The 24,100-nt window shown below is 44.0% G+C and overlaps 1 protein-coding gene across 1 annotated transcript in view; it reads left to right on the forward strand.

The window, feature by feature from the left end:
* The window catches only part of LOC138568886 (vomeronasal type-2 receptor 26-like), a 121,867-nt gene that overhangs the window by 92,123 nt on the left and 5,644 nt on the right, over positions 1–24,100 (forward strand). Inside the window, exon 5 of the mRNA XM_069646666.1 lies at positions 11,303–11,426. Coding sequence (XP_069502767.1) covers positions 11,303–11,426 — 124 coding nt within the window. The remainder of the gene's footprint in view (positions 1–11,302; positions 11,427–24,100) is intronic.

The following is a 24,100-nucleotide window of genomic DNA, read 5'->3' on the forward strand; positions in this document are numbered from 1 at the left end:
AACCTTCTGACACAATTGCGTGTGTGTCAAAATCTGGACAATAGATGGATCATGCGGTAATGTTAGTGTCTGTGCAAACATGTGCGGAAAACTAGAAGTAGGAATAGCAGCCTTCTGATGTTGTATCTGATGGTCATTCCTTCCCGTTGGTGCTGTTTGAGCTGAAACAGTAGCCGTAGGACAAGGAGCCAGTTTAGGAGGATTGGAACACCCTCCTTCTCGTTTGTATGTTTCGGCAAAGATATAACCTTCTAATTTGTTTAATTTAGACAATATCTCTGAAAGGGAGGTTTTCAGATCCCGTAATTCATAATGCGCATAATCATGGCCAATGTCCAGGAAATGAAGCACTCTTGATAGCACTGTTTATGAGACTTCTAGGGACTGTGTGTCCTCAAAAGGATCTATTTATTTATTTATTTATTTATTTATTTATTTATTTATTTATTTAAATTTGTATAGCGCGCAAGCAGCCCAGGGGCATTGAGGCGCTGTTACTTGCATGAGCTTAGTTACAGGCATGGTATCAGTAAGAGGCATATTACAGATAGGAAAAAGCAAGGTTATCATTACAGATTATGCGGTTGGTCAATACAACTTAAGCAGTGGGTCCTATGGTTGGTGTTCATGCTGCTGCGAGGGAACTTATGAGAAGAGGGTGGTTTTCAGTGCTTTGCGGAAGGCTAGGAGGGAAGGCTCACTGCGGATGGTGGGAGGTAGGGCATTCCAGTGAGTGGGTGCGAGATAAGGGAAGCTGGATCCACCTGCTCTGGATCTTTTTACTAGTGGCACAGAGAGCATGTTGGTGTAGGGTGATCTTGTTGGTCTTGTAGAGGCGACGGAGTGGATTCTTTGTGAGAGGTAGTCGGGGGCAGTGAGATGGATGCATTTGTGTGTCAGTGTGAGCGCTTTGAAAATTATTCTCTCCTTTATTGGGAGCCAGTGGGCTAGTTTTCTGGCTTCCGAGATGTGGTCCCTTTTGGCAATGCCTTGGGCTGCTCAGAGAGCACTATTCTGGATGACTTGTAGCCTCTCCAAATTTCTTTTTGAGGTTCCTAGGAAGAGTATGTTGCAGTAGTCTAGCCTGGAGCCGGTGATGGCTCTGGCTATGTTTGTGCAGTTCTCTTTGGAGAGGAAAGGCCTGACTGCGTTGATCAATTTAGCATGATATGCGGCTGAGGAGGCAATGGCGTCTAATAAATCAATCCCCAATCCCGTCTAATAAATCAATCCCCAACAGGGGCATGTTCTCCATTTTAGGGGGAGTCGTAGCATTTTGCTCATTTAGGGTTATGGGGTTTTTAGCACTATTCAGCGTGTTGCTTATGGATAAGCCACAAAGTGGCCCATTAGCTGGGCATGCTTTTGGAGGGAGAATGTCCCGTAAGTTATTCATTTCAATCAGAGAGACTGCCTCTCTATATTGCAGATGGACATTTGCCACTTCCCCTATGGCCGCAGTGACAGGGGTAGAGGGCCCATGGAATAAACGTATCTGTTTTCCAATTCCGCCATCCCTGCAGGAGCAAGAATTGATGTGTCAGAAGGAGATAGTCTCTGATCCTCCCCAATGTCATTCAAGTCAGCAGATACCACACCCTCTGGTATGGTTAACAAACCTTTTCTGTAAGCATGGGATGAGTTATTCTGTTCTAGCATAATGTTGGATTGTGGGTCAATGCCTACTTTCTCATGTTGGTCACTGTTTGCCCGTGCATATGCGAAGGAAACTTCTTGACAAATAGTGTCAGCATTTTGGCTAGAGAAAGTTAAGTTTAATGATCCAGCAGCTTCTCTATTATCTAAAGAACCCGCTGTCATGCCCAAGGAGTTTTCCTCTACTGTTGAGTCCTCCTCATTGATCCTCATTGAGGGCGATAAACTGGGTTGTTTCTGGGTGGAATTTTTAACAATGTGCCCACTACGCAACCTTGAGGACATCGTGGGTTCCTAACAAGGTAGTCCCCGCAATACACCCAATTCAAATTCTTTCTTTCTTATCCCGCTATGAAAAAGAGAACTGCAATACCAAATAAACCTGTTTTAAAGTACACAACACCAAATATCTTGGGTAAACCCAGTACGTATTCACTGCACCACATGTTACAAATGGACCATGTAACTTACAAACAACAGCGTACGATGACTGATGGTAGAATTTAAATAGATGTCAATACCACATACCAGCACCAATGCGGGCTGGGCTCGGCTCACACTCACCCCTCGCACCCGAACAGCCAAACAGCCACTTGGTCCACTTGGGGTGCGTGCGCGGGTGCACAAGGACGTGAGCTGAAATTGGCTTACCGGGTAGGGAGGGGGCAGAGCCAACAATGAGTCAATGACACTGCAAGAGGACCAAAAAAAACATGTGTAAGAAACATGTGTAAGAAACACAAAGTCCATACACAAAGTCTGTGAGTCTTTGCACAAGTGAAAAAAGAATATAGTTACTAGAGAGTGCTTCAGATGGTTTTTTGCCACGTTTCCACAAGTAGCAAACTTCACCTTGAGGATGACGTTCGGAGACAGAGCAGAACTCACAGCGTTCAAAGCCACTTGGGCCACTTGGTCGCACGGGTGCGCGAGAACGTGAGTTGATATCGGCTTGCTGTGTAGGGAGGGGGCAGGGCCAAGAATGAATCAATGACACTGCAAGAGGACCAAAAAATACATGTGTAAGAAACACAAAGTCCATACACAAAGTCTGTGAGTCTTTGCACACGTGAAAAAAGAATATAGTTACTAGAGAGTGCTTCAGATGGATTTTCGCCACATTTCCACAAGTAGCAAACTTCGCCTTGAGGACGACGTTCAGAGACAGAGCAGGACTCACAGCGTCCACAGCCAAACAGCCCCTTGGTCCACTTTTGTTGGCAAAGATTGCGTCTAGTGTATGTCCTGCCGTGTGGGTTGCTCCTTTGACTGGTTGATGTAATTTCATTGTCAGCAAATTCTCTTTACCAATACTGTTCGGATGCTCTCTTCATCCTGGGTAACTGTCCTAACATTTAGGCCACCAAAGCTCTGGATATGAAGTGTGCTTGTGCACCTAGAATTGAGTCCCCATGTGTTGGGGACAGGAAATGCATGTGTAGGTCCTTTGAACCTCGGTTGATTGACAAGGAAACACCTAGTGACAAATTGATAGGCAGCGTCTCACACATTTCTATCCGTCATGTATTGGAGTTGACTCCTCAGCATAACAGTGATAATATATGTTGATGAGAGGGCAATAAAAAAGAGTGACATGTACAAATGTCCCTCTGAAGGGCAGTTCGTATGATATGATATGATATGGCATTTATAATGCTCCTGTACACAAGTGTTTCTAGACGCGACAAGACAAGGAGGGGAAAACAAAGGGAGGACAAAACAATGATCTTTCTAGGCCTTGTGTCATTCAGATCATGCAAGTGCAGGGTGGGGAGTGCAAGAGGGATGTAGGAGGAGTGGAGAAGTGCACAAGGGTGGGGAGAGGGAGAAATTCAAGTAATGGAGTACAGCCAACTGGTGACTAAGTGCCAGTAATCAGAGGGTGCAGCCAGCATGTGGCTAATAAGTGAAGAGAGTGGGTGGACTGTAGGGTTACAGATACAGACCACAAGTGCTTGGGGGGCCAAGAGGCAGTGCAAGGTGCAACTGGACAGGTAAGGACCAGGTCCCAAGTTCAGATGGGGGCCTGGTAATCAAGGTGCGTCGAACAGACGGATAATCAGGAGGGGTATGGATGAGAGAAAGTGGAAGCAATAGAGGAAGGTCTTGAGTTGCTTCAGGAAATGAAGATGGTTCTGCTTGAGCTTGAGAGGCAGGGAGGCTGTTCCAGAGTGAGGCTCCAGCCGAAGAAAGAAATCTGCCCCTAACTCTTTGCTTGAAAAGCAGCTGCCCTCACACAGTTGGAGGTGGATGAGCGGAGAGCTCAAGAAGGGAGATACTAGGAAGAGAAAGTTGTAGGTAGTGCAGACCCAGGCCCCAGAAATACTGTGGACCTTGCAGAGGGTCTTGAAGTTCACCCTTGCCGCCACTGGGAGCTAATGAAGAGATTTCAGATCTTGAGGCTAAGGACAATTCTCGCAGTCCTGTTCTGGATAAGTTATAGAGGACTGAGAGTAGAGGCAGGAAGCTTTCGAAAGAGGCTGTTGCGGTAGTTGAGCCTTGGAAGGACCAGAGCTTTGGAGACAATGAGATTCTGTGGGAAAGTGAGGAAGAGAAGAATAACGCTGAGGAGGTGCAGCTGATAGTTGGACTTCTTAGAGACGTCAGAAATGTAAGGCGAGAAAGGGAGTGTGGAGTCCAAGATGGCCCCAAGGTTCTTAGCCTCACAGGTAGGAGAAGGAACAAGACCCAGAGTGGGCAGCCAGAGAGAGAGAGGAAAGGAGGGTGCTGGTGTTCCAATGAAGAGGATTTCCATCTTACTTGCATTGAGGCAGAGATCATTAGCGGCAAACCACTTTTGAATTGCAGACAGACAGCCAGGGATGAGGGAAGGAGTAGAGGCGGGCAAGGGGAGCCTGAAAGAGAGCTGAGTGTCATCCACATAACACTGAAAGTTGGAGCAGAGAGCAGCTATGCAGTGGGCGAGAGGAACCAGGTATTGGTTGAACAGTCAGTGCTAATTAGTCCAGAGGTGCAAATTAACAAGCCTTTCTTGTATTGCAAATGTATCCTGCTGATTTATCATTAGCATGTGACTAGCAGAAAGTTCTCATGTGTGTGTCTTGTAGATGTCAGTAAAGCTCTTACACACCTGTGAGACAGGTATAGTATCATGAGAGTTACAGACACAGGTGTTACAGTTTGAAAACTTTTATTAGATTGGTCAGGATGGGTGAAATGCCTAACTGGCCATATCACTTTGGCAGCATTTCCCTGCCTAAATAAACTAAAGAATGTCAATGTCTGGAAGTTTAAATCAAAAAGTCTGTATGTGTCCAAACCTATGCTTGCCCTCACAACTAAGACAAAAACTATAGTGAAGAGATGGATCAACTCAAATGTGTTTAACGTAAAGTCTGGAGCAATTGCCAGCTCCCTTCCCCAAGTCGGGGCACAGTTCTCATAACAGGATCTTGCAAGACCTATACCCGCTGGTGGTTTAGTCTCTGGCTTCCATCCATACAAGGTTTCAAATCAAACGTTCAGTTTCAACACAAAAGTTCCTAGGAAGTTCATGACGCCCTTGCCCAAGCTTCAGGTTCATGAAATATTCAATTGACAAAAGTTCACAAAAACACTAACTTCACAAAAACAGTCTTGTATTCTCTCAAGGCACAGGGTTCCCTTCCACAAGCTCAATATAGTTCATTCTTTCAGAACAATGTTCACAGGCTCCTCTCACCTGACAGCGCTTTCGTTGGAGGCCCCCTGGTCACGGTGTAGTATGCATGCCGCACGTTCCCCCATCACAGGTTGTGCAACCAGTGGCTCTTTTTACTTGGCTCAGCGTTGGGCCGCAGGGCTTTTTCTCAATATGTCAGGGTTTCCTATTCTGGGTCCTGTTTTAGACAATATGGTCCACCCATTACAGGTCACGCAGCCAGTCACCCCTGTTCAGCCCTTAGCCTCTTATTGTGTCTTGAAGTTTAGTTCCACATGTTCTGGGCACTCCTCTTGCCCCTCCTAATACTTTAGGACTTTCACTTCTTTTCAGGGTTCTCTCCACATTGTGTTTTTCCTCATGTGGTCTCTTTCTCTCTGACCCATACGTCCTTCTGGCTCTCTTGACTGATTCTGGCTTTTTTATCTTCATTTATACACTTCTGTGTTTTTGCTCGCACATTTCTAGCTCCCTTTAGCAACCTCTTTCATTTCTCAGTCAGCAACTTCGGGAGTTGCAGTTCCATACAATGTTTCCCCTGATTGTCAAGTAACGCTTAGGCTTTTCATTCAATCCTCAACTCGTACACCTTTAAGAGTGTGACGATCGAATGCAATCCCACAGCTACTCTGTAGCTATACAGAGTAGACGCACAACAGGAGTTTTTCGTACATAGAAAGTCACCCGCGGCAGAGTCTGGGCTGCTGGTGTTCTCCTCCTTCTCTGAGGTCAGGGTCTTCCCACCTGCCCCTCGGACAGCACTCACCTTGTTCCCCCAGCCAGGGTAACGTGCAGTTTCTGGCCAAACAATAAGGGACTGCAAGCATTCGCGGCTGACTTTGGTTCCTCTCATGGCTCTCTGAAGATGCGGCTCCCTCACCAAATGAAAACTGTCTGCCTTCCAGTGCAGACCTCTAGCGATTCGGTACTCCGTTCTCTCTTGGACATTCATGGGCTGGATTAATCTCCCTGCTGCTCTTCGCTCTCTTTGTGCTCTACTGATGTTCCGTCTTTTACACACCTGTACTCTTGTAAGGGTTCTCAGGTGTGCCTTCTTTGATTGGCTTGCCTGACTCCAATCAAGCCAATCACTGGGACATGCCTGACCTTTAAAGCTTCTAGGGTTCTTCTTCTTCTTCATCCCAGTCACAGTAGCCTATAAAGGTGGAGGGAGGGTAGGATGGGTCATCTCCAGGAAAGGGGGAATACTGTTTCTCGCCCTCTGGCACACTCTTTCTCTCAGTACGCTAGTGATGTTTCTTGCATTATTACTGGTGCTGCTTTCTTCTTCTTAGTATTTGGCAGATATGAGAGAAGGGAAACTGAAAATGTCTTCAGATTTAGGGTAATTTCCTCTTCACCTCTTCCCAGAATGGATTTGGTATTGAAAGGATGGTGGTACTTCAATTTGTCTGGATCCTGGACTAGTCCTAACACAAGGTGTATGAGAAAAAATAGACTTTCTTCCTTGGTGTCCCCTTCGTACCACAGTGTGTTGTAGGGTTGGAAAAGGCCAATTTGGTGTGGTTGACATTAGACCACGAACTCTGAGGTAGGGGAGGAGTCGTTAGAATTCGATAGGGATAAATGCTGTGTCTCACCTCCACTCATATTGAGTGGAGGTGAATGCCCTCTTCAATGCCCATTATGTGCGTTTAAAAGAGGTCCAAACATCAAAGATCTCGTGACCAGAAATGACATCTCTGCCAAACAACCCCAAAAAACGCTCACGGAATCCTGGGGCATGAGCAAACCTATAGGTCACACTCCCTGTGGCAATTGTAGTTGTTGTGCCAGTACCAAACGCACCAAAGAGGTAGACTTAGGTCTGAAGAGACCATGGCTACAACAACAATTTACGAATTGCAACTCAAAAATGGTTATTTATGTCATTTGGTGCCCGTGCCAGAATCGGGATGACCGAAAGGAAAGTGAAACAGAGGATCACAGAACATAAAAGTTGCATACGCAATCGCAACACAACAGCCCCAATGGTAGGCCATTTTTTGGCCATGGACCACACACCTGAGTCACTCACGTGGAGCATACTCCTACAGTTGGATTCAACAGAACCAACATTAGTCAATAAGAAAAAACTCATCAATCAGGAACAAAGACTTATTCAGTTGACACCGGCCTAAATGAATTGATCGACTGGAAGTCTTTGTAAAGAAGGGCAAATACAGGCCCCATATACTGCGAGAAATAAGGCCAATTTATGCATATAAGGTTTTTTCAGTTTAGACATCTGTTTTCAGACATTTTTATTATATACTAATTTCTGAATCCATCCCTGATTATTAGATTAAGTATGCTACATGAAGTGACCAAACGCCATATTTAATAAATTTAGATCGAGTACAGAAATACGAGTAGCTAGGCAATTTCGCCACTTGTTTTACAACAAAGGAGTGTCATTTTATATTATATATATCTGATAGCATATAGCAAGTTTTAGATTTACAATACATTATAGACATTCACTGTGCTAACTTTTTGGCATTCAGTCATGTGTTAGAATCGGGTCCCCACCTGCTTTTGCCTCTTTCATTGCACAGCAGGTGTGTGTTACCACTGCACTACCATGGAGGTTCAGTAAGAACAAAAATGCGTTTGCCTTTAACGCACTAGTGTTCACGCCGTCTGTTTGTCACGGGAGCCTAATTTCCCACTTCCGGTAGAGTGAGGCTTTAAGCAGTGTGACTGCCGAAGGGATCAGTCGACCAGATCCGACGGCAATACTGAGCAATCACAGACGCCAAGAACCAGGAGCATGGAAGACTAGCTGCAAGGTAAGAAATTGCCTGTTATATTATTTCTGTGCACAGCTAGATTTAGCTTAATTTGAGTTAATACCCGCATAGGAAAAGATTTGCAATCACTCGTTTTGGGCGTATGCAGGCGGTTTGAGATTTAGTTTCCATTAACATACGGGGGAGTATCGTATTCATTACGCACAGCTGCAAACACTTGGCCGTTTTTCTTGTAAAATTCACGTATGCAGCCAGTGCTAGCATGGCTTTACAATGACTGGAGATATCTACTGTAGGAGGTCCCCTGCACTGACCCAAAATCATGGGACTTCGTGCATTACGCTATTATCACAACAGCGGTTTTTAATATATTAAACAATAACCATATACATTAAAAAATGCAGATGAAGACATGCGAGCCGGAGTGAGAAAGAGTATTCATTTGTTGCGCTATCGCATTTGTTTTAACAGCTTCATTAAAAAACCTTGACACTAGAACCCACACAGCTGAATCTAACCAGCAGCTGACACTCCATGGAAAACGGCTATAGAGACTTGCAGGAAAACCTGATCAAGAAGGGACTTCTCCCTCACGCCCTGTCAGGTATGCGTTCTACTTTCCTTCCTAATAAGCATTTAACGAATTGCACCAGTTGCAATTAAATAGGTGTGTTCACTAGGGTCTTTGGTATGACAGGAAGCTTTTTCTGACATCAGCTTAGCATGGGTGCAAGTACACTTTTTGGTTGGCTGGATTCTGTCTTGATATTCCAACTGCCTTATACACACGTCCACTCCCTGTTTTCTGCTTACTGTGATCTGAGGTTCTTGCTTTCATTTTCGAACCCTTAGTATTAATTATTGAGACTAGGTCCTGCCACATTCATATGGCTTTACAAGTCCTTTATTATGAACTCTTTAGTATTCTCAAATCTCATTGTTGATGGATGCTAAGTTGAAATTAGACAAGGCTTGTCGGTGCACCTTGGTAAATCTATGGATAACTGCGGCCCAGACTTCCGGTGCTACCTGTACTTTGTTTTACAGTGAACAATCGCTTTGTCTAGATACAACACTGAACTGGGGTTATTTTGTTATTTTCTCTTCCTTTCTCTTTAGGGAATCAGTGCCAAACTTAAAAGCAGCGCCCCTTACACCTCTTACTTTAGCATAAGTTTGCAGTGTGGTAAGCCTCACCAAGTTAATTACAAACTAAGGTTGAGAAGCATGCTTGACTTTGTTCTGAGCCCAACACAACCCACTTTGATGGTGTGTCCATTTCTTTTTCTCCTCCTCCCTTTTTCCATAAGGTTATAACTAAGTATAACAAGAACAAAACCCTTGAGGGCTGCAACTCCCGGCCAAATCATGTTTCTCTATAAGGAACCAACATTATACAACTGTATTTAATGTTATACTGTTTGTCTTTCTGAAGCAATACCCCTGAAGAATTTCCCTGCACAAGATCCACATATTTAGGGAAAGAAACATGTCGGGATGAAGATACCGTGTGATTAAGACACGGCTGTAATAGAGCATTAACAGTTTGTATTTATTAAAAATTTACTGAGTAATCCGAACTTACCTAAGGATAAAGTTCTAGGCAGCTAAATGTTACACGTATATAGCTTTACTAGTAGCGTTGTTTGCTTTTCCTCAGAATTGTTTGTAGGTTCTTAATGTGATTTTATGTAAATGCACTTTTTTACCCATTGTGTATGTGGTGATGAATTGTGTTAGTGATAACATTTAGGTGGAGGTTGTTTGTGTTGAACCCAGTGTTACTAGTTAATTACTTAATTTGCCACTTGCTTTTCTCCTCTTTTTTTCCTTTTTCTGATTTGTGTCAAACTTGATGTGTCGTTCAAGTAGGTAATGTATGTTAGACAATATTTTTCTACATTTAAAAATAAAAGGTGTACATTGCAACCCCATTCAGGTTGTGTTTGTTTTTTAAAAAATAGACTGAAATATGGTATGAATAAAATAAATATATATATTTTTCTTAATTTACAATGGTCCAGAATTGTCTTTTGGTTTGAACTGTGGAGTTGCACACCCTCTAGGGGCTATTGTGAGCATTTATCTCATTAGAAAAGGAGTGTAAGTGAGGTGCAGGATCCCTTTAGTAAAAATGTTCTAGTGTGTTAGGGGCACGGTCCTGACCTCAATCCAAAAAAAACCCCAGTCCTAGTTGTTAGGTCACCTTCGGCATTCCCATTCCAACCTCTAAGGATCCTCCACCCAGGTGATCCTCCCTTGCTTATCCACCCCCAGGTTTGGGATCCAAAAGCGAAGGGCCTTCCCTGGACACCTGAACAGAGGACCCCTATGGAATAAATGTGAGAACACCCTTAGGTTTCTGACACACCTCCCAGCCAGCAGGAGGTCCCCAGTGTAAATCACTGACACTATCTTTTTGGGCTCATAACGCATGTTATGTTATATTATGTTGATTTATACCGCACACCGATACCACCCACGGGCAGTCTCCTGTGTGGCCGACCTACCATTTGGAATCCATCCATCCACAGCAGTATTAAAAAGCCCACTCTAGTTGGATTACACATTTGATCAAGATCCAGCAAATGTAACTGGGTTGGGTAGGGGGTGCAGGCAGATGGCAGCTCTTGCGGGGAGAACTGGGGTTGTGAAGAGAGATCAGTCATTGGCAAGATCTATTTTGAATTGTAGCTCCTTCATTAAATGCAGAAGGAGCCAGTCCTCTGTACATTGATAACTTGTTCCAGAGACTGGGTATATGCAGGAAAAGCGCTGGTTTCTAGTTCCCTCTCGCAGTTCTTTTCTTCCTGCCTCATAGGGCTTCTGGTGGTGCATTGGCCTCCAGAAACAATGAGTTTCTCAAACAGGCGCAGTGGTGTTTTGGTTGTGACTGCTTTGTACGTGATGCAGACTGTCTTGAAAATGATGCATGCTTGAAGGGGTACCCAGTACAGGCCCTTAAAGGATACACTTCCTAAAGGTCAGAAAAAATAGGATGATTCATTTAGCAGAGGACAATCATTCACAGCTATTATCGCATAAAAGGACCTTTGTGTTCCTGTCCCTATTATGACATCATGGGGCAGGATTATTATCACATATGCCCTTTGTCATTTACTCCTCACATCCCACTGCCTGTGTTATTATCAGATATGTTCTTTGTCAATTACACCTCATAACCTGTAGCCTCTGATATTAACAAATATGTCCTTTGTCTCATCCCTCTCAGACTCCCCGCTCCGTGTGCCGTGAGAGCTGTCTTCCTGGATACAGAAAAGTCATTCTGGAGGAAAAGCCAATATGCTGCTACGAGTGCGCCTTCTGTCCTGAAGGAGAGATCACAAACGCCACTGGTGGGTAACATATCAATATTTATTGAATAATGTGGAAACCAGGCAAACATTGTGTTTCATGGGCCTCATCACAAGTTGTGCTGTGCTGTATAAATGTGGCAGTAATAGCGCGACTGCCACATTACTGCACCGTCAATTTAGGAGTTTGGGGGGAAGTTGGAAGATTCACCTCCAGCTCTGAGCTGGACGTAAATCCGCCAACGTTCTGCCCACTTTCAGTCCAATTACTGCAGCGCAACTACCGCTGCAGTAATTGTGCTGAAAAATGCCTCATTGAGTCCTACTTACACCGCTACCGCCACTTGTAACCTGGCGGTAGTACCATCACGCCAAAGTGTGGTAACGGTAATTGCGTTGGCCGGTATTCCAGCGACATTAGAAAGGACATTGGGAAAGGAATGCAAAATTAGAAAATATTGAAATTTTTAAAGCTATGTTGCCCTCCTCTGTCATTTGATGTTGGGCTTAACTTCTTTACTCCATTTGCCTCTTCTTCTACTTCTGGCCCTGGTTGATGGTCCAGTGCTTTGGTGCTAAGAGCAGTCTCCCATACTGCCCTTCTCATGAATAAGAATGACTTATAGTGATTTTTAGTGAACCATATCAATAATTTGTCTAGATGGCACTAGAGCTGGGAAAGGATATATTTGATGGGTGTGATTTTCCAGTCGGCCTTCACTATAGATGGTGAGTAGCTACATATGATCTGGATAGTGATACGGATTGTTAAAAACAACCCTTACACACTATTAAAAGATCATAAATGTTCCAACAAAACAATTAACAATGTCATTGGGGTCACCAGGGGTTGCATCTGCAACCCTTGAGGTATCCCATGCCACTGTCCGAATCCAAGTCCACCTCCCCTTTCTCCTCACCTGACTCCTCCGAGGTACGTACACAAGGATCAGTCTCAACCTTGCCTGGCTTCTCCTTAGTCCTTGGAACCTTGCTTTTCTGTGTTCTGGTCTTCTTTTCGTGAAGATAAGGTCTGGCCCCTCCGGAGGCCACCTTGACAGAAGAGTGAACCTATCACCGGGGAACCCCAGGGGGCCAGCCTCAGTTCTAGGGAAAAAGCCCGAAGGCGGAAAAAACCCTAGTCCATAGATGGGTTCGGAAGGTAGGTCCTTTAGATGGTACAGATCTATAATTTGCAGTTCCAAGATGTCAGGGGTGATGACGTAGTCAGTGTAGCTGAAGGCAGGAATCCAAGAGACAAAAACCAAGGTACGGAGTCAAGGGGTAGCAGACCCTGTGATAAGGGTAGGAAAGAGAAGGTAAAGAAAAGAAAAGGATATAGAAGTTAGAAGCAACAGAAAAAGGACTACTGTACCAAATCAGGGAGAAGGCAACTGAAATGTCTCAAGTAGTCTGAAGCAGCGCTAACCCACCGCGACGAAACGGAAAGGAACAACTCGCCAGAAGGTATTACGCCGAGAAATCATAAAAAGGTAGAAAAGTAACAAAGGCTAAAGAATCGCAGAGGCGACTAGCACAGCGCTTCCGTGTCTGTGAAAGAAAGAAATTACCAGTCCGAAGGGCTGAAGGAACAGCCGATAGCAAGTCCAGGATGGAAGCTCCTGTTCCCGGACACGGAACACAGTGCGAGAAGCACCCTCGCGGCCGGAGTACCAGGTTGAAGTAAGGTAGGTTGAATATCTAGAGCAAAGAAAGAAAATAGGGAAGCGGAGGGGTACCGCAGCAGATATAACAGCGGCACTCGTGAGCGCAGAGCAGAACTGTAGTGAGCACGTAGTCAATAGAAAGGTAATGAATAGGGATAAAGGGAAGGAACAAGGAGACATGAGGACTAGGAGGTATACACAGGATGGCGATAATCCAAAGTCGGAGCGTTGAGAGAGTGAAACAACAGATACAACGCGCCAAAAAGTGGGCAGAGCCGGATTATATAAGCTCCAGCGTCATGTTGGACGCCATGTTGGGTGAGGACTAGACCGATCACCAGTCGGAACCGCCAGCGATACCAATGTTTCCAATCTTGGGTCCTGACAGCCACCCCTGTTGTCTCCCTTGCAACTCCTAAAAAAGAAATAGAATACTAAAAACCTATCAAATTGAGTGAAAAATGTGAACGGCACGTTAGGGTTCGGTTGCTCTAAGTAAAACCTAGCCTATTCAGTGCAAACACTTTGTTAAAGGGACGTTATACTTACTTTGCACTACCAACTACCTATCCATATCATGGGTACACGTAAAACCGAAAAACCCCAAAACCCGTGCGCTGCTAAGACTAATACCTATGCCATCAAAGATGACATCACAAACTTTGCAGTCCTTACTCTGCCATTTCCTTCTTCATTTCTATGTAAAGCAGCAGTGCCGTGGCTTTGCAGAGCAGAGCACGGTGCACATTGCTTTATGCTGTGATTGCTTTGTGATCAATTCTGCTCTCCTAAATTACCTTTGCAACTAATGGCAACCATGACTGCTGCTTCTGCCTCTAAGTCAGCAGCACCAACACCCTGACCCTCACCACCACCACCTCTGTCTGAAGGGCCTGGACAAGGGAACAGGCGTGGTGATGTACATATAGATCAAGAGGAGAACGAGGATGACGTAGAGCAAATCCCCAATGCCTCCAGGCAGCGTGAGCGCTGGGTGTGGAAACTGTTTTCCAGCGTAGGAAATGTGCCAACATGTCGTGCTAACCAGGTGAGATGCACTCACTCAGTCGCGTAAAACCTGGCTTGTATAATTACAGCAGCACCTCAATGCGAAAACATCTCAAAGCAAACCAGAAGGCAGCAGCTCAGACGGTAGTGCCCTTCGTACAAGGCAGTAGGTTACTTTCTTCTACAGCATCCTCTGCATCTGCTCCTGCCACGACCAGAAACATTCCTGAGGGGCAACAGATCCCTAAATCAGCCTTGCAGGCCATATGCACCGCAGCAGACCATTATCTTTCAAAGGTTATTGAATTGCGCATGTACTGCGACACGCTACTCTGTAGGGGAGGAGAAAATTCAAAGTGCTTTTGAGGGGTCATGGTCATGACGTCAGGGGCACCAGGCTCATGAACAAAAGTTAACAAGAACATTCATTAAACACCAAAAAGCTTTTATTATGGACATACCACTTCAGATGTATTAACCTTGAAAATTCCATCCATTAAGCAGGATGCATTAACCTTGAACATTCCATCCATTAAGCAGCCCCAAGTGTATTCTTGGTTGTGGCTGCTAATGGATTGCATTTGCATGTGCTCACTCTCTAGGAGTGGCAGGGTGTAGCTGGTAAACCGGCCCTAATGGGCATTCCCACAATCTAAGCTATATAAGCTCCCCTGTTTCTCAAGACAGCCGCTTCACGTTATTCTGCACTTGCAAGCAGCATAACGCTCACCGTCGCCTGAAGTCAGACATTCCTTTGAAAATCCTGCTTCCTGGACATCCTGCTTCCTGCCAGCATACTTACCAACTGGCGAAAGCAGTTCTTACCTGTACATCTCTACGGCGAACCAAGTATTCATCTTTACACTTTCCGGAACGCCGTAATCTTCATCTTGGCACCGCAGCACGACACACTCCATCGTCAACAGCAGCGTCTGCAAGGAAAAACAGAAGACAAGGTTAGAAATCGAAAAAACAGTCAGTTTAAGGTTGCGCTTTGCCATACTTCGCGCTTTTCCTTAAACAATCACTTACCTGCTGTCGAACAATGCGGTAGCATCCATCTTCCATCCGGCCGCGTCTCACAGCTGCATTGAAGCTGCATTTCCATCTAAGGGAAGAAAACAGAAGAGAGACATTATTGCGGGCATAAATTGGATCAACATATGAAGACATTAAACAGAACGAACAGCATAACAAGAGCTCAAGAAAGACTTACCAATCATAAGGAGAAGCATAGTCACAGCTGGACTGAACTAATCCTTTTCATGGATCAGTGAAAGAACTAGATCCCATTCGAAGCCCCTGCAAGAAGTAGCAGGACGGAGATCTTATCTTCCATAATTCACAGGAGCAGGATCACCACTTACCAAGGGAGAGGCCTGAAGGGGGTGATTCAAGTACAGGGAGGGCTTCAACCGTGCCCCAATACCTCCAAAATACCTCCGCATCTGCTCCTGCCACCACCAGGGACACTCCTGAGGGGAAACAGATCCCTAAATCAGCCTTGCAGGCCATATGCACAGCAGCAGACCCTTACCTTTCAAAGGTCATTGCGTTGTGCATGTACTGCGACGCGCTACTCAGCACGGGGGAGCAACTTCGAAGTGCTCTCGAGGGGTCGGTCCAGGAGCAGGAGAATGAGTGTCCACTACCTAAGTGAGAGCCATCCAACTTCTTCCTCTGTCTGCATGTGCCCTATTTTATCCCTGTGATTGGTGCCACTTCCCTACCCTCCCTTCCTTTGCTTCTGTGTTTTGTGTTACAAGTCCAAGAGAAATACAAAACCACCAAAAAATAAAAACAAGTTTAAAAACGGCTCTTTTCAGAGCCACCTTTCAGAGTTCAAAAGTAGAATTGGCAATGAAAGGATGCTGGCTCTAAAAGGAGGCTTTTTGTGGAGTTTTATTGTGTTTGGAAGGGTTGAAATGAGCAACACCTACTAGAAAAATGCTTGATGTACTTGCAAAAAGGGCAGCAATGCATTTTTCATATTTTGCAGACAAAGATGATTGCCAGCATCAGTAAGATGAACTCCATCTGTGGGAAAAATGGTTGTGCTACTAAACGTAATATTTGCATTGTGGATGTAGGACTTGCCAACATCTTGCTGAAAGGCCCAAACAGCCTTCTTGACATTGCGCCTTGCTTTCTCTATTTGCGCACCAAAGCAAGAAGAATGCAGCAACATCTGTGTCTGTGCAATGCAAGAAATAAATTACGCAGGAGTTCGGAAACATACCCATAAGCTAGCCAAGTGCCTCCTTCATCTAAAATTGCAGAGAGAATCAGGTAACATGTCCTAAACTGTTCTCTCCACAATGAAAAAAAAGATGGCTGGATGATTGAGCGTCACCAAAGTGGCAGAAAGAGGAACCAAATTCACCAACTTCATTGCACGTACTCCATACCAGTGCACATCCACATGATAGAATCCAAAATGTGCAACCACTCCACAGTGTTTTGCATGCACTTTCAACAAATGTATCTAGGAGTCCCCCAAAATCCACACGCTCTGCCTCCTGACCCACACAACCATAACCATAGGCTTCTGCATTCCTCTCTACAAACAGACCTTCTGCCAAGATCTCTTCAGTGTTGCCAACTCCTCAGTACGGAAAGGAGCTATTGGCTGTCCTAAAAGTAGCTAGAAACAGCTAAATGACGTCATCACCTAATTTGCATAATTGGCCATGTACATGATGGTTAATTGTCGAGTGCACGGTTGTTATAGCCGCTCATTCAATTTTTCACCCAGCTAGCTGCCTAATTATACATGTGGTGTGGTCTGATGACCTACAGATGACACTACATAACATACTGCATAAGTGCAGTACAGCATGCATGTTGATATGTCATAGCCAGATGTAAATACCTTTCAGAAATAGTAATAAGTATAATTTGCTTCTTTATGAATTGGAGGAAAAAGGTAAAAACATGTAAAATCCCTCTGCAGCGCCCTTGTCCGCTTCCAAACCAGAAACTATTTCAGCCCTAAATAGCTGTACAGGTTTGAAGACTATGGGAACCTCTAAGCACCCAATATGTGACAGTTCCAGTACTGACACAATGCACTGCTCTGCCAATGCACCTCACTTAGCTGGTTCTGATCTGCATAACCCCTTGCTAGGTCAGCATCACGGTTGAACGGGGGCATAACATTGTCTTGGACACCAATGAAAAAGTGGCCCACAGTTGTAAATAGCTCTTCCTTCTTTTTGTGACAGACTTTTCTTTAGTACGCATATGCATGTTTTTGATGAAATGTGATGCGTTGTGTAGTTTACAGAGTATTTATTCAGAAACAATGGTCAACTACTAGCTGCACGGCTACCAAAAAATCTGGTGACTTTTTTCTATTTGTTTGGAAACCAATCAAAAACCAATGGAAGAAAGTAGCTACATTTCTTGCTAGCTGCTTTTACAGTAGAAAGTCACTAGGGGGAGTGATTTATCGCTAAATATTGTAAGAAAGTCACCAAGTTGGCAAAACTGCACTCTCTGCTTACACACCACACCCAGAAACCTTACTTGCCAATCCGTTAGCCTCCACAGTCCCATTTCCATGCCTGCCATCCTCAAAAGTCTGGATGTGGCGTCTGCGATCCTGCAAATGCTGCAGTGTCCGTGGACATATTGTGCTGTGTACGGGAGTGGGGGAACAGCTTTCAACCAGGGTAGGGGATGTTGTCCTTGGTGGTGGCTCTGAAAAGAGCCTTATTTTGATTCTTTTGTAGGTACTTGTAAACAAACACCTTCTTTTTTTGTTTTTTTGGGGGGTTTCTTTTCTTCTCCTCCATACATTCTTCCAGGAACCTCTTCAAGGAATCCTGTAAAACAAAATTCCATTTCCAATGACAGTCAAAGAAATGCCATTTGCATTGCAAAAGTAGTCATTTCTAGAATTAAGGATGTCATTGTCACAGTAGAACATCTCAGCAGTGCACAACAATTCAGACATGCTTTTGTTTATAAGACATCTTCCGATCTCTGGCTGCAGACAAATTACAATCGGATAGTCCCATACTCTTCTTGGTGATATGCATGAGAAAAGCACTGTGGCAGTGGGAAAAATCTGCTTCTCTGCTTTCAGCAACTTCTTCAGTTGACACAGCAAACACGCACACGGCATGTAACCCAAATCCATAACATACTCAGAAGCATCCAGTAATTTCTCCCATCACCTACCATCAAATGCCACTGGCAATGATATAGGCTTTGAAAGTTTTAATTTACCCATATCAGCCATTGCAATATCCTAACAGTTACTCTCTTCTTTTCTTCTGACAATTATATTACTTTTTTCCGCACTTCTATAAAATTCATAAAATGTTTGCAGCAAAGGATCACCTAATGCATCCTACGAACCTAAACCAGGAACACACATTGCATGCAGGCATGAGAACAGGGTGCCTGCCACTTACCTTGCACACTTCACAGAATGTAACATTATATCTGTGTCTTGACAACAGTATCAATCATAAATGTGGATAAATAAAACCAACAAGTGAAATAATTGCTCCACTCATGTAGGAAGCATAAGTGCGCAGAAAAGGTAATGGAATTTCACACACAAACATTTTCCTTTCCAAGCTGTACACCTTTCCGAACTTTTTTCTCACCCTTCTACAACTAGGACTATTCCATTTGTAAAGTAAATACTTGTGCACCAATGCACACACTTGCTAAACCGCACATCGTATGGCACACTTACAAGTGAATCACTTGCCCCCTCACCATCAATGCTGATGCTCCCAAGTCCCCATTCATATACAAAGCCATCCAATTACACACCCACACTAAGTCTTCCTGCCAACACATCCCCCTGCTCTTTTAAGTAATGTATTCTCCAAATGCACTCAGTGTAACATTAACCAACATATATTCTTACTATCTTCTTTCCCAGTTGCAATAAGTGCCTCTGTTCTGAAAGGCAGTGGCATGTCACCTTGAAAATGCAACCCAGAGTAAGCCTACTCTCGTCAGCCAACAAAGTAAGTGCATTGCTATTGTGGATTTTCACCTCTTACTGAGACAGTGCACTGTTCTTGTGCACTGTTTTCAGGTACACAATTGCATCAACCCGCCGGTGTTTGTGTCATTGTTACTCATTGCACCTCAACAGTTCCTCACTTTGTGTTATCATGTTGCTGCCATTATATTAACCCCCACATAGCAATATAGCGTTCCCACCGTACCCTAACACACCATTACACAATCACACACCTCTATCTATATTCCAACCCTCACATTCATCCATTCATGCAGAGCTGCACACATACACATCACAAAATGTGCACACCCACACTCTCCTTTTTTCTGCACCAGCTGCTACAGAATGCCTAGCAAAAAGGAACTCTGTAGAAAACAACACAGAAATAGACCAGCTGTACCTAAAAGCATAAAAAGTAGCCATCCACCTCTAGTAGATTTTGGACTGAAAGTTGAAAGGGAACAGCTAGTGCAGTCACTAACGAACACTATAGCACCTATCAGGAAGGAGAATGTAATGGCTCTGTCAAAATGTAGACATGAAAAGAAAGGTAGTAATAAAAGTGCAACTGTCACTACTGGTAATATACCATGTGCAAATGCTAATGTCACAACAATGAAGCACTCCAAAAAAGTAATTGTTTAATTATTTTTTTTAATTCAATACGTTGTTTATAGTTTGTTTAACAAACATTTACAACATTTCACAATTCACATCTTTGTTTCATATTCCAAATACATCTTCGTTTCACATTTACATGTTTTTTAGTAAGTAATTTTACAAGAAATGTTCCTCCACAGAGTCCTTTACCCTTATAAGTAGAGGGGAGAAATAACGCTCATCCCTTAAACCTTACCGCAGAACAGTAATCCTGGAAGCTCTTGTAGACATTGCAATGCTCTAGAAATGAAAATTCTTTCTATTCATTGTAAACAAAATGAAACCACTGCCAACATTAATTTGTAAACTACAACCACTACTTCAAAAGAGATGCAATATCAGCATAGATAGCTTTGGCAACAGCAGAACAGGTGAGTAGAGTCACACCACCAGCACAGAGCCATACTTCAAAGACGAATCATAGAAACAAGAGCAAATGAATCAACTTGCCACATAGAGCACTGAACGAGGTTATGAAAAGGGAGACAATAGCATAATGGAATAAAAAACACTGCTTTCACAAATATCCCCATCAAATGTAGATGCCACTCTCGATGGTATCGACCCAATACTGCCCATCCACAAATGGCCTTACACATCAATGTGTAATGGTCGCCACACCTCTATCAAGTCGTTGCAGCAGTTCCTCGACCACCATGTAAAAGGCAACGAGAAAGGCCAAATTAATATATTACAAACGATTAACTCCTGTCCAGTGCGCAAATACACAGGAATAACAGGACATTTGTTAACCGGCATTTCTGGACCTGCTTGCAAAAGTACCTTCCACCATATGAAAATGTTAGCAACACACCATTGTAGTGTAAAAAAGTTTACAAAGTCTAATAAGCAAAAAGTACTCAGGCACAAAACTGCCTGGTCCATTCAAATTTTGAAATACAAGTGGTGTACATTACTATGCAAATGTAGCAATCAATAATGTATTACAAATGCAGCAATTGTTGAAAACATTTATTTAAACGGCTCAGACCAGTTGTGTTTACAAATGATAGTCCTGCACAGAAGTGCTGCAAACAATCCTTTAAACAGTTACAGAGTCTCAGGAATACGACAGGAATTGGACTACTGTGCTAAAATGGTAAGTTCACGTTAAACTGACAAGGAGATGCACAGAAAGCTGTAATGTAGTTAGTACAACTATTGGAAAGCAAAAACATACCCATGAATGAATCTTTCAGACCTCATGCATATGGCAACATACATGCACTCTCTGCAATCATGTCATTCAGGAATAAGTCCTTAACGAACACGTTCTCTATGTATCTATGCCTAACTGTGATTCCATTCTATTTTAGCAAGTGGTACAACATGCAAACCATAGCATATTGTGTAGGCCTTGCAATTCCGATAATCGTTCCACCTTACATATACAATCACATAGGCAATACGTAATATAAATGCTTTCAACATACAATGCAGATGGAAACAAAAATAACTGCACGCTTACAACCTTCACACACAGACAGGTATCACTTGCCAACAAAACATTCTCACCAATGGCCATAATGTTCCACACAGGCGACACAACCAGTTCAGGTCACTATACTGCATACATTTGAAAGCACATACAATCTTTGAAGGAGTTGTAATTTGTTTCCTTTCATGAATGAGAGGGCCAGAAAAATCTCCTGCTGAAAGGCACTAAAGTGTGTAAAATAGTCATGCATCCCACGTATGCCCAGCATCGCACACACAGTCTGCCAACATACACTATTCATTCGTAAGACACTCCACATATAAATAGTAGATAGGGCCCGTAAATGTAGATTTATATATTGTGGCAGCTGTGCATTCATTGCACCATGTGTAAGGTAGTAGTAGCTTGTCTCCATGTACGTAAAAGTAAGTTTTACGGAAATGCAACTATATCTGAGTGGCTGTGTACATTCTCCATATTTTAAATGTGTGATGCAGAGCAATTCCTTACATGTCGCAATAGCTTGCTGCACTTCCTAAACAAATGGTGCCTTCAGGGGCTAACCACAGCAAACGCAAGTGGTGGCATGTCGCTCCCTAACGTGGAACAAGTGCTATAACCTACATCATATAGAGGTGTACGCTTGACAGCTCACTTCTGGTGCTCTACCAAGTCTAAAATGTCCTTTACAACCATTCTGTAAAGGAGACAACCCTCGGAGAGATGCACAGTTGTAACTGTCTACGATGCAGCAACGTATGGTTATAACAAAAATGACTCTGTTAACATACTTATGGCATCCATATACCAGTATCACAGTGTTGGCATGCATGGCTTCATTATATTGCGGCTGGTGTGGCCAAAGCCTACCTTCTTGGGGGCATGACCTACGGCCTACAGCCTTCGGCCATGCACCCAAGTGCCTAGGCCATGGCCATAACCACTGCAGCGTAATGCAGCCATGCATGCGAGCATGTGGCCAGGTACCACAACTTAGCAGTCCTACCTAACCCCCACCATATAATACAGCCATGCATGCAAACATGTAACCAGTTAGCAGAATCTACAAACATAACACAGCCTCGGGCACCCCTACTCACTTCCATTCACATAGCATTTTACTACTTCCAACCAAACCACACCATCTTCACAACATTGCCTCTGTCTCAACACTCTATTAACTGCAAAGAACCAGTACATCATAATACAGTTCAGTACTCAGTAATCTGCGCAATGGCCACAACCCACCCACATAAACCATCCACTGGAACCCTATAAACTTCTATACACACAGTATTTCAACACTTCTCCCACTGGACACACTGCAGGACTGTTGACTCCACCATCTCCAGCCAAGCACCCGAAACTGGAGGACGTGCTAACAATCACCCATGCAACCAACAATGTGTACAATGCTGAAAAACCACACACACAAGGCAACTAGCTGAAACCTACTTGCAACCAGTGGACTTACTTTTCGGTGCAAGGCCTCCAGCCATGCATCCAAGGCACCAGGAGCTTACCACACACAACACAGCAAACTACACCCTATGTGAAAATGCTCATGCCATGTGCTGTCCACTCGCCATCTGCAATTGAGTCTGCCAGTAGTCACCACAGCAAAGGGTTGCCTCAGGATCTATCATGCCGTAACAAAGGCTACCTGCATTCACCACATAAGGTACTTGCCTGAGGAGGTACCCGCAACTTGGCGCAGTACGCACGATACCGCTGGCACAGCACCGTCTTCTTCCACCTAATGAAATATATCAGATGAACCACTTCTCACTCCCCCACCCTTTCGATCCCCTCTTCCCACCACCAGATGCCACAAATCATGTATTCCAGCACCTTTTGGCGCTGCACTATCCTCGGATACAACATGGTGGCATTACACAAAATTATGACGCACATCACCCTTCCTTCCAGCCAACCACAAGGGAACGTCCAATTTCTGCTTACATCACGCCACACTCCAGGCCAATCAGACTTTTGCAACGGCGCAAACAGGGAAATGGGACAGCAGAGCGGAGCCAGATATCACACATTTTTTTGAGACGTACATTTTGCCTGCTTTTTTTTAAAGTACAGGACGGATTTTCACCAAATTTAAAAAAGCACACTTTCGGAACACAGCCGCCGATCCAGCTGCACATTTTATGAAAATATGTCCAACGGTTTGGACTGTACGCGTGCGCAACGTTTTTGTCCATTCAGTCTATGGAAAAGAAAAACAAATGTGGGACCCCCCATATGTTTGGCCCCCCTGAACCAAACCTCACCAAACTCCCCACAAATATTCACAGCGGCCCATATACTTTATTTGCAAAGTTTGATGCAAATTTACCCAGCAGAAGCAAATTTATAAGCCTCCCAAAAAGTGGTCTTCCTATGGGTTGAGCAACTTAACCATAACTACACAGCTGCCTACAAGTTTGTTTACTGTGAGAAACCAGAAGGTGTCTCCCCCACTAGTCCCCAGGGATCTGTCACCCAGGTGGCCAGCAGGACATGGCCATCGCTTTTGGATCCAATTCCTGGGGGTGGACCAGTGTGGGAAAACACCTGGATGACTGGGGAAGAGCGATTCAAGACCGTTCTGTGTTCAAATCAAGGTTGCAAGCAGCAACATTCAATAACGAGCTATGAACAAACATTGTTAAACATCGCGCCTTGAAAAACTTGTGTATAGGCGCGTTATAATTGCCATATCATATCACAAACGCGTGTGATGAAAAACATGAGTAAATCTAAACTGCTGATGAATGTTTGAACTTGAGAAGGAAAGATACAATACAATACAGTTAACAGAGTGGTCCGGCACCATGAGTGTGCTCAATCCAAGGTCTCTGTAAGCTATCCTGCCAAGAGAAACGAAATCCAAAAGATTGATGATAATATTGTGTGAGGCGAATCAAAGTGGTCCTGCGACGGTTTAAGCAAAACCCATCGA

This window comes from Ambystoma mexicanum, chromosome 2q (genome assembly GCF_040938575.1).
Source record: "Ambystoma mexicanum isolate Mex_15411 chromosome 2q, UKY_AmexF1_1, whole genome shotgun sequence".
Classification (NCBI taxonomy): Eukaryota; Metazoa; Chordata; class Amphibia; order Caudata; family Ambystomatidae; genus Ambystoma; species Ambystoma mexicanum.